We start from the raw sequence: 10,519 nt of genomic DNA, 5'->3' as shown, positions 1-10,519 counted from the left end.
ACTGTTCACAATCAAAATAAATGAGAAAAGAACAACTCAGGAGTCTCAGAGCTGTGATCAAACTTGACAGCCCCCTTTCAGATTTCTGCCTCCAACTTCTTTCCCCCCTTCCCCTAAAAACAGCAAAGGAAAATCCCCCTTTCACCTCTTGCAAAGTGCAGTTAGACACATTCTGGGTGCCGCGTATCTGTGATCCCCCGGCTCCAGGCATCAGCTGTGGCAGCAAAACTCCCCTGCCCTGCCGTGGGGCTCCTGACCCCCACATCCTATAGCAGCGCGCCCTGGGCAGCTCCCCGGGCAGGCGAGCTGAGCCTGTCAGGCGGCAGAGTCCTTGCCCCGGCACACAGCCCCTGGGCACAGCAGGGATCCTGTGCACTGCTCTGGTACACCACAAGAATGAGTACCTGCATCTGACTGCGTCTTTTCCCTGAAAAAGAAACAGCAGAGTGTTTGCAGCCCACTCTGCAATGAGATGTCCCAAATTCAGTGATACCTCCAGGAAAATGAGCTGCATTGCCTGCAGCAAGAAACTTACCTTCTTAAAAGATGAGAACAATGCTCCTCCAGTGAGCTCACAGCCTGCTCACACTGTACACATCCAGTAATCTCTCCGTCCTTTTTGTTATATCCTCATGTCACCTGCACATCATGTCCCTTGCCCTTTTGTGCTGTACAGAGGAGCTGCTCCTGGGCACAGCTCTATAGCGCTGCCCACTTGTAGGAGCTCCCTGTGTCCCTGGAGCACAGCCCAGATCAGCGGCAGAGGATGTCATTTTTATCCTTCCCACTCATCTCCCCTGAGATGTCCCTGGGTCTCCATGGCCAACAGCTCCTGAAAGATGACAGCATTGTGACTGTACTTTGAAATGTGTTGCATTAACCACCAAATGTCCAGTGGACAGTGAAAAATTACAGACATACAGTTATTCCTACCAGAGAATGTTTGCTGTAACCAAAAGGGCACACAGAGAAGGACAGGGAGAGATGGACTTCCCCTGGACAGGGCAGTGATCCAGCTGAGGCAGTGCAGGCATCTCATCCCTAGGTGGAAACCCTGGGGCTGAAACGGGATTCAGCTTTCCACTGACCCACAGGAGCTGGGATTCCTCTGGTTCAGTTCAGGTGTGCACAAGGAGTTGCCTGCATGTGAGCTCCTGCTCTGAGTCCTTGGTCCTTCAGCGGGGAGTCAGTTGCTCACACACAGACCCTGGGTGATGACCAAGGTGCCTCAGGCAGCTTCAACCGATGAAACCTCTGTTTTCTATTGGCTCACATGAAAAGGCGTCAGAAGCAGCCAAGTATCATGCCAGTTCCCTGGGCTGTCCAGCACACTCATGTGCAGCAACAAATGCAACACTTGGCCTTCAGGAAAGCCATGGCCCAGTTGCAGGCCTGAGCTCTTGTTTGGACCACAGGGACATGGTTTAATGGCTTCCACAACTGGACGGGCGCACAAGGGTAATACAGAGTCTTTACAGAGGATGTGATTTTTTTCTACCCCACTCATGTCCCTTGAGAATTCCCTGGGTGTCCATGGCCAACAGCTCCTGAAAGACAACAGCATCATGATTGTATTTTGTCTTGGATCTGCAAATGATGCCTAGATTGTTGGAATAGCACGACTCTCTTGCCATGGCATGCACCACTCCCACTTGGCATCACGTTGTAATGCACAGCTGTTGTAGGCTGCGAGGATGTCCAATATGAACAGGTAGTCAACCAGAATGCCACATTCAAGTTCAGAAGTTTCATATCCAAGTCAGAGGCACCATTGCCTCACTGGAAGAGTTTGACTCTGGAGATGTCATGTTTGATGCTAACTCACATGCAGAGGAGCAATTAATGACTCCAAGCATCTCAGCAACAATATGCAGAAAGTGTTCTGAATAGCTATAACCAGAGAGGATACCATCTTCTGAACACCAGCACCATGGTGTGGATGCAAGATCGAGCCAGGTTAAACCCACTGATGCTTCTGATTTGGGATGCTTCCTGGAGCGTCTTTACCTAATGTATTCATCCAAAGGAATAAACAAGACGGAGCAGATTACCTTGAGTGTGACCACGTGGCATGTGCAGGACAGCCAGGGGATCAGGCCCAGTCCAACATGGATTCATGAATAACGGGTCCTGCTTGACCTCCCTGCTCCTACTATGACCAGGTGACCTGCCTTGGTGGACAAGGGAAAAGCTGTGGATGTCATCTACCTAGACTTTGTCAAAGCCTTTGATTCTGTCTCCCACAGCACTCTCCTGGAGAAGCTGGCAGCCCATGGCTTGGACAGGTGTTCTCTTTGCTGGGTAAAGAGCTGTCTGGATGACCAGGCCCAGGGAGTGGTGGTAATGGAGTTAGATCCTGATGGTGGCCAGTCACTAGTGGTGTTCTTCAGGGGTCAGTACTGGGACCTGCCCTGTTTAATATCCATACTGATCCAATGGCTGATGACAGCAGGATGAGCTTTAGAAAGACAAAGTGCTGAGTCCTACACTTTGGTCATGATAAGCCCGTGCATTTCTAGAGGCCTGGGGCAGTGTGGCTGGCCAGCTGCAAGGAGGAAAAGGAGCTGGGTGTGTTAGCGAAGCACAATTGGTTCCGGATGAAACATGCAAAATTTTATCCAAGCCCAAGAAAGTATTTCTTTACTGTATGCTGCTGATTAGCAGAAGTGGCTGCCCAGAGAGTTACCTTCTCTGTAGGTATTCAAAAGACTTGTAGTGCCACTCTTGGAAATGCAATTCTGCAGCCCTATGCTCAGGTGGAGGCCTGTGGCGAATGGTGTTCCCAGAGGTTCATCTTGGGATTGGTGATCTTCATCATGTTTATGAGTGAAATAGACAGTGGGATGGAGTGTACCCTCAACAAGTCTGATGATGACACCAAGCTGAGGGGTGCAACTGATACAACAGAAAGAACAGATGTCATCCAGAGGGACCCGAACAAACGTGAAAGTGAGCGAATGTGAACCTGATGAGATTCAACAAGCCCAAATGCAAGGTGTTGAACATGGGTTGGGGCAATCCCAGATATGTGCACAGGCTGGGAAAAGATCTCACTGAGAGCATCTCTGCGGAGCAGGATTTGGGGGCCTGATGGACAAAAGGCTGGACACAAGCAAGCAGTGTGCGCTTGCAGCCCCAAAGACGAACAGCATCCTGTGCTGCAACCAAGGGGGCTGGCCAGCACGGTGAGGGAGTTGTTTGTCCCACCTGCTCCGACCCCATCACACCCCATATGGATTACTGCATCGAGGCCTGGGGCTCCCAACACAAGAACGATGTGGAGCTGTTGGAGTCCATCTAAGAGGAGATCCACCAAGATGATCAGAAGGACGGAGAGCTTCTCCTATGAAGACAGGCTGAGGCAGCTGTGCTTGTTCAGCTTGGAGAAGAGAGGGCTCTGGGGAGACTTCAGTGCGGCCTTCCAGTATTTAAAATGAGCTCATAGGCAGGAAGGAAATCAACTTCCTGCACAGTACAAATATGGCAGGACAAGGTGGAACAGTTTCTGCTAGAAGAGGAATCATTTAGATTATATATTAGGAGGAAATTCTTTGCTCAGAGAGTGGTAAAGCACTGGAACAAGTTGCCCAGAGATGCTGGAACAACAAGGAGGTGCTCAAGGTCAGGCTGGATTTGGCCCTGGACAACCAGATCTAATGGGTGGCAACCTGACCATGGCAGGGCAGTTAGAAGGGATATGTTAGGCTCCTTCCAACCTAACACATTCCATGACTTAATGATTCTATGATAAGTGCCACCAAGAATGGAGCTCTAGGTCAAGCAGTTGGTCACTTACAGATCAGCCTGGGACTCTCAGTCTGTGTCCTCCAATCTGTGGAGAACCCCCGGAAACAAAACAGGAGGGAGCAAGTCCTTGGCTGCATGGCTGACACCAGCTTTGGAAGCAACCTCCAGGATTCTGTCTCTGCCCTGAGCAGCTGTGGGGGATGGAGAGGTCAGTTTGACGCCTTTGAATGCTGATTTGATGATAATGAGGCTCTGGGAAAAAGAAAGAAGGGCTGAGTAACGGGATGTTTTGCATCTAAGCATAAGATAAACTCGCTGCTGTTATGAAGATTTGTTATGAAACTTGCTTGAATTCTAGCGCATTTTCAGCAGGCCATCCGGACACACACTCTTCCCACTGCTCTCCACATTTCCCATCCCTTGCACATTGCTCACTCAGATAGCTCCCAACTATCTGGCTGATCTGTGACCCTTCAGGGAGATTACTGGAGCCTGCTCCATCTCTCCAAAGTCTGATGGACTCTCTTGTCAACTCCTTAACTATAATTATTATCTGTTCCTTCCTCTCTCTTTCTAAACTCATTTCTTGTACAAGTATTCCTTGTGAAAGAAAAATCTCAGTAGATTGTATAGATCTCAGCTTGGACAGGGCATGCAGTTGATCACTGTGTTTTTCTGTTCATACAATTGCATTACTTTTCCTTCTGTTTGTTGGCAAAAAAGAGAAATCTTTCATTGCCCACGTGCAGCTGTTTCTCTGAGGAAAGCCAGTGGGAGTTGGTGCAAAGGAGGTTTAACAGTGAATAGGTGACTCCAGAGGAGAAGAGTGATGTGAGGAGAAATAATGCAAGTCCCATGGGGCCAATGGGAGTAGAAATGGGTGGGGAAGTTGAGGAGGACGTTTGTCCATGACAATGAGAGAGGAAAGCTCATTAGGGGACATCCTGGATCAGTATCAACTGCCAAGTGCTGCTTTAAATTCTTGTTTAAACACAACCATAAATAAATAAATAAATATGGAGACTTCTTAAATGCCCATCTGACTCTTGCTCTTTAAGCTTTCTCCAGATACCTCTCCAGTTAGCTGTACAAGTTCTGAACACCTGAAGAAGATGACAGGAAGGCACAAGGCACAGGAGGGCTCCTTAGGCTGTAATGGGCCTCAGGGGGCATTTGCTGCTGCTGAGTCCATCAACCTCCAGTGAAGAGAGAAGATGGCATGAAGGGCTCAAGAAGACCAAGTCAGAAGGAACAGAGAAGTTTCTTGGAGTATTAATGGGCTCCACTGAGGGCTACTAACAAGGAATCTTCCCCAGGGACTTGTTAGAGCAGATAATTGGCAGCCATGGTTACAGGCAGGCAAAGGCTCTGGGATGGTGGCTGTGATGCTGAGAAAAGCCTCCTTTGTGTTATGAAGCAGAAAGGCCAAGCCCTGATCCCCAGACCCTTGGCAGAGAGATCCTGTCCCTCCTGCTGGCTCAGGGCCCTTCCTGGGGCAGTGGGATGCAGGTTTGCATGAGGTCAAATGACAGACAAGTGGGCAGCAGCTCCCAGGCTCTGCTTGGGGTGCAAGGATGCTGTGAGGCCCAAGTCCCATGTGGGCTGTTTGTCCTGTGGACTGTGGGATGTGAGAAGGCCCCAGTCTGAACAAAGCAGTCAGTGACAACAATACTTGGAACTTGAGATCTCTCAGGCCCAAGGTGGAGGCACCATTTCCTCACTGGGAGCGTTTGGTTCTGGGGATGCCATGTTTGATGCTCACCCACATGCAGAGCTCCTGACTGACTGCAACACCACACTGCTCATATCAGCCGTGATATAACACAGTGGTGCTGTACTCACTGAGCTTGTCTCCCCTTAACAGCGCAGTGACTCTTACATCACTGTAATCCTGACCACTGCCACTACTCAGTAATTCTGACATCACTGCTCTCTACACCACTGAGACAACACAATGACTCAGGTGTCAGAAAGCTCCTATCCACTGCCACAGCACAGTGACTCCAACATCATCATGCTTGTACCCTCTATCATAGAATCCTAGAATATCCTGTGCTGGAAAGGACACGCAAGGATTATCAAGTCCAACTTCTGGCTCCATGCAACCACCCAAATAGCTGACCATATCACTGAGAGTGTTGTCTGAATGCTTCTTGAACTCCAGCAATCTTGGTGTTGTAACTCCTTTCCTTGGGGTCCTCGTCCAGTGCTCTCCGTTGGACACACTCCCATAGTTTATGTCCTTTATGTTCTGCAATGCCCAGCAGTGCACCCAGTGCTCCAGGTGAGGCTGCAGCAGTGCAGAACAGAGAGGGACAATGACCTTCGCTCAACCAGGACCCCCAAATCCCTTCTAGCACAACTGTGTCCCATCCCCCAGTCAGTGTGTATGTCCAGGGTTGACCCTCCCCAGGTGCAGAATCTGGCACTTGTTCTTGTTATACGTCATGTGGTTGGTGGTTGTCTAGATCTCTACCTTGTCCTCATCTCTCTCCTAGTCCTCTCCACCCTCAGTGGAGGCAACAGCTTCATCCAAGTCAGCATCGTTAGCAGACTTGCTCAGAACATCCTCTGGTCCTACATGCAAGTCATTGATGAAAACTTTTAGGAGAAGTGTCCCTAAATGGAGCCCTGGGGAACCCTGCTAGTGGCCAGCCACCAGCCTGATCTGCTGAAATCCTTCGGGCCCGTCTCCTTGGCCATATGCTCACCCATCATATTATGTTTCTGTCTAGCCCTTTGCAGGACACTTTGTCCTGAAGGATACGCGGAGGAACAGTATTAAAATCCTATATGAAATCCTAAGCAATAACATCAGTTGGCTTCCTTTCATCAATTAGGTGGGTGACTTCTTAATAAAAGGACCTTAAGTTCAACAGGACCTTCCCTTCATGAACTCGTGTTGGCTGTTTCCAATGACAGAATTGTCTTTCAAGTGTTTTCATTAACTCCCAGCATCATTTTCTCCATAATTTTATCAGGCACCGAATTGAGACTGTCAGGTCCGTAATTGCTGATTTCATCTTTCTTCCTCTTCTTTCAAACATCTGCCAGCTTCCTGACAACTGGGAACTGGCATGACCCAAGACAACTTCTTTTGCCACTCAAATGAGAGCCCAGAGCAAACTGAGGTGTCATCAGTGAAAGAATGTAGATGTGCAATAGCTTTGTAATGCCTTGAATGGCAGAGTGTGACAAAGACACCACAGAGGAAGATCTGGCTCTTCTGTTGTGAGCTCATCCATTTGGTCAGCAGAGTAACATGACATGCTCCATGGGGTCAGATACAAAAGGCACACTGGGTACCCTCAGTACAGGGCTGTGGTGGCATTTAGGATGGTCAAGAATACCTCCCTTCTGGCCCTCAGCTGATGCTCAGGAAGGAGGTGTCTATCTCAGAGGTTTTCCACCATGCTTTACAAGCACCAGCACACAACTAGGAACACCCCAGGCACCTTGGGCATCACTGAGTGTGTCTGTGTGAGCAATGGAGTCCCTGCTGAATGAAGACCAAGCATTCAGAATAGGGGCTCACACACAGACACCTCACTGTACACATTGGAACACAATTAAGAGGACTTCCGGCTCCCATGGACCTCTGGGGAACTGATCCCATTTCAGCCCCAGGCTTTCCATCAGATGATGTGATGCCGAACCCTATGGTTGGGATGAGATTGTCTGATAGTAATAGGACAAAGGGAAATGGCTTTAAATTAGAGGGAGGAGATTTTGGTTTCATGTTGGGAACAAATTTTCTACTCAGAGGAAGTGGAACAGGTTGCCCAAAGATATTCTGTGTGCGCCATCCTTGGAGGCATTCAAGGTCGGGATGGATGGGATACTGGTCATCCTGATCTGGTGGTTGGCAACCCTGCCCATGGCTGGGGGCTTGGAACTAGGTGCTATTTAAAGTCCCCTCCAAGCTAAGCCTTTCTATGATTCTGTAATGTTATGCCTGCACTGCCTCAGCTCTACCACTACTCAGAACAGGGGAAGTCATCCCCTCCCTGTCCCTGTTTGTGTGACATTTTTGTTACGGGTCATGAGCAAAGGTTTCCAGATTTGGCATTTGCTTCCCTCACGGTAAAACTTCTTTTGGTAGGAAAAAAAAACGTGCTTCTGGAATCCAGTGGACATGTTGATTAATTGAGCTGACTTGGAAGTACATTCTGCAGTGATGACTGTGCTGTCTTGCAGGAGCTGTCAGCTCGGGAGGGCCGTGGATATCTCCAGGGAGAGAAGGAAATCACCTCCTCTGCTGCTGAGCTGGGCTGGGCTCCTGGGACACAGGGAGCTGATACAAGTGGGCAGTGCTACAGAGAGACAGTTGTGCCCAGGAGCAGCTCCTGTGCACTACGCAGCAGGGCTGGTGGCATCATCTGCAGCAGAAAGGGAGGATAGAAGGAAGAGAGCTTACAGGCTGTGTGGCACAATAGCAGGCTGTGAGATCACTGGAGGTGCATTGCTCACTATTCTTGAAAAGGTAAGTCTTTTCCTCCAGGCAATGAATCTGCTTTTCCTGGAGAGATTGCTAAATCTGGGACATACCATTGGATATCTGGCTGAAGATGCTCCATGTTTCTTTACTGTGGAGAAAGACCTGCTCCAGATGTGGGCTTATTTGCTGAAGTGTCAGAGCACAGCCGTGAGTGCTGCGTGTCCCAGGACAGCTGCGGGGTGTGCAACCGGGGGTGCAGCTGTGTGCCCAGGGCTGTGGTGCAGAGCAGGGTCCCTGCTGTGCCCCAGGGGCTGTGTGCCAGGGAAGGGACTCTGCTGTCTTCCAGGCTCAGCACTCAGCCTGCCCGGGGAGCTGCCCAGAGCGCTGCGGGGAGACGTGTGGGGGGAAGGAGCCCCCCGGCAGGGCATGGGGCTTCTGCTGCCACAGCTGCTGCCTGGGGCAGGGGGCTCACAGCTACGCTGCACCCCAGAGTGTTTCCAAGAGCACTTTGCGAGTGGAGAGACAAGGCAGGGATTTTCTATTTACTGTTCTTAAGGAATTGGAAAGAGTTGAAGGCAGAAATCTGAAAGGAGCTGACAAGTTTGATCACAGCTCTGAGAATCCTGAATTGTACCTCCCTCAATCTGCTGTTATATGATCAATCTCCTCATGTGCTTTCAGCCTCTCCTCTCCCAAAGGACAGCACCAGCTGAGATAATCGTACCTTTTTTTTTTTTTTTTTTTTTTTTTTCTGCAGTCATGAACATGGAACTACCCTGCAAACAGCAGCTTTCCCTAAGAGAAATTTAAGTGCACAGGGGTAGGGATGGACACCCTTAGTGCAGACAGGGTAAAGATATGAGACATGGAAACGGCTTTTAAGAGGAAAATATCCAGGAGGCTGGGATATGATTAGGCAATGTGAGGAAGGTTAAAGATCCTACAGCTTCTACTTCTTATAGAATAATGAACCTCATGAAATAAAACTGAAGTCATGGAGCAAAATGAACACTGTGCTTAAAGAAGGAAAATCTTTTATAGAATGGTAGGAGGACTATCATTGACAACGTTCTTGTATTGTCATTATCTTCTGCACTCTGAACAGGACTCCATGCCCAGGAACCGCAGATGCCCACCAGCAGCTCCATCAGCGAGTTCCTCCTCCTGGCGTTGGCAGACACGCGGCAGCTGCAGCTCCTGCACTTCTGGCTCTTGCTGGGCATCTACCTGGCTGCCCTCCTGGGCAACGGCCTCATCAGCACAGCCGTAGCCTGCGACCACCGCCTGCACACCCCCATGTACTTCTTCCTCCTCAACCTCGCCCTCCTCGACCTGGGCTGCATCTCCACCACTCTCCCCAAAGCCATGGCCAATGCCCTCTGGGGCACCAGGGCCATCTCCTACACAGGATGTGCTGCACAGGTCTTCTTCTTTGTCTTCTTCCTCTCGGCAGAATATTGCCTTCTCACCATGATGTCCTATGACCGCTACGTTGCCATCTGCAAGCCCCTGCACTACGGGACCCTGCTGGGCAGCAGAGCTTGTGCCACCATGGCAGCAGCTGCCTGGGGCAATGGAATCCTTAATTCTCTGCTGCACACTGCCAGTACATTTTCCCTGCCTCTGTGCCAAGGCAATGCTGTGGATCAGTTCTTCTGTGAAATCCCCCAGATCCTGAAGCTCTCCTGCTCAAAATCCTTCAAAGCCCACCTCAGGGAAGTTGGGTTTCTCCTTTTTAGTGTCTGTTTAGCCTTTGTGTTTTTTGTCTTAATTGTTGTGTCCTATGTGCAGATCTTCAGGGCCGTGCTGAGGATGCCCTCTGAGCAGGGACGGCACAAAGCCTTCTCCACGTGCCTCCCTCACCTGGCCGTGGTCTCCCTGTTTCTCAGCACTGTCTCTTTTGCCCAACTGAAGCCCTTCTCCATCTCCTCCCCATTCCTGGATCTGATGGTGTCATTTCTGTATTCTGTTCTCCCTTCAATGCTGAACCCTATAATCTACAGCATGAGGAACAAGGAGGTCAAGCATGCCCTCAGCAAAGTGTTGCAAAATGTGCACTATTCCAGCTTCAATAAAGTGTGCATCTGCCTCACATGATTCCCAGTGATGGTTCTTTATACTTTATGTATGTTTGATTTTGTGTGTGTGTGTGTGTGTTAGTGTGATACCGTAATCTGTAAAAATGCTGCAGTCTATTCCACTTCTTCTTAGCCTTCCACTTTCTGTTTTCTCACACCAAGAGCTCATGTAAACACGGAACCAGGCTCCCTGAATAAGTTAAAAGATGCTTAAAAAGCTTTCAGATTGTACTTTTCCTTTGGTCTTCTCTCTTCC

General features: G+C 49.5%; 2 protein-coding genes across 2 annotated transcripts in view; both read left to right on the top strand.

Moving 5' to 3' along the window:
* LOC776312 (olfactory receptor 14J1-like) overlaps positions 1-6,355 on the top strand; it is a gene marked incomplete at its 5' end in the record, with an annotated part of 23,171 nt that extends 16,816 nt beyond the window's left edge. The window contains 2 exons of the mRNA XM_040654616.1: positions 2,787-2,949; positions 6,246-6,355. Of these exons, the coding sequence (XP_040510550.1) occupies positions 2,787-2,949; positions 6,246-6,355 (273 nt within the window). The remainder of the gene's footprint in view (positions 1-2,786; positions 2,950-6,245) is intronic.
* A 1,717-nt stretch (positions 6,356-8,072) lies between these two features.
* Positions 8,073-10,282, top strand: LOC107056248 (putative olfactory receptor 14L1). Its single transcript, XM_040654615.1, has 2 exons — positions 8,073-8,230; positions 9,291-10,282. The coding sequence occupies exon 2, from the start codon at positions 9,314-9,316 to the stop codon at positions 10,280-10,282; it is 969 nt and encodes a 322-aa protein (XP_040510549.1). The 5' UTR covers positions 8,073-8,230; positions 9,291-9,313.
* Positions 10,283-10,519: the final 237 nt, after the last annotated feature.

Source organism: Gallus gallus, chromosome 33, assembly GCF_016699485.2.
Source record: "Gallus gallus isolate bGalGal1 chromosome 33, bGalGal1.mat.broiler.GRCg7b, whole genome shotgun sequence".
Classification (NCBI taxonomy): Eukaryota; Metazoa; Chordata; class Aves; order Galliformes; family Phasianidae; genus Gallus; species Gallus gallus.
This window is presented reverse-complemented; position numbering and strand designations above follow the sequence as displayed.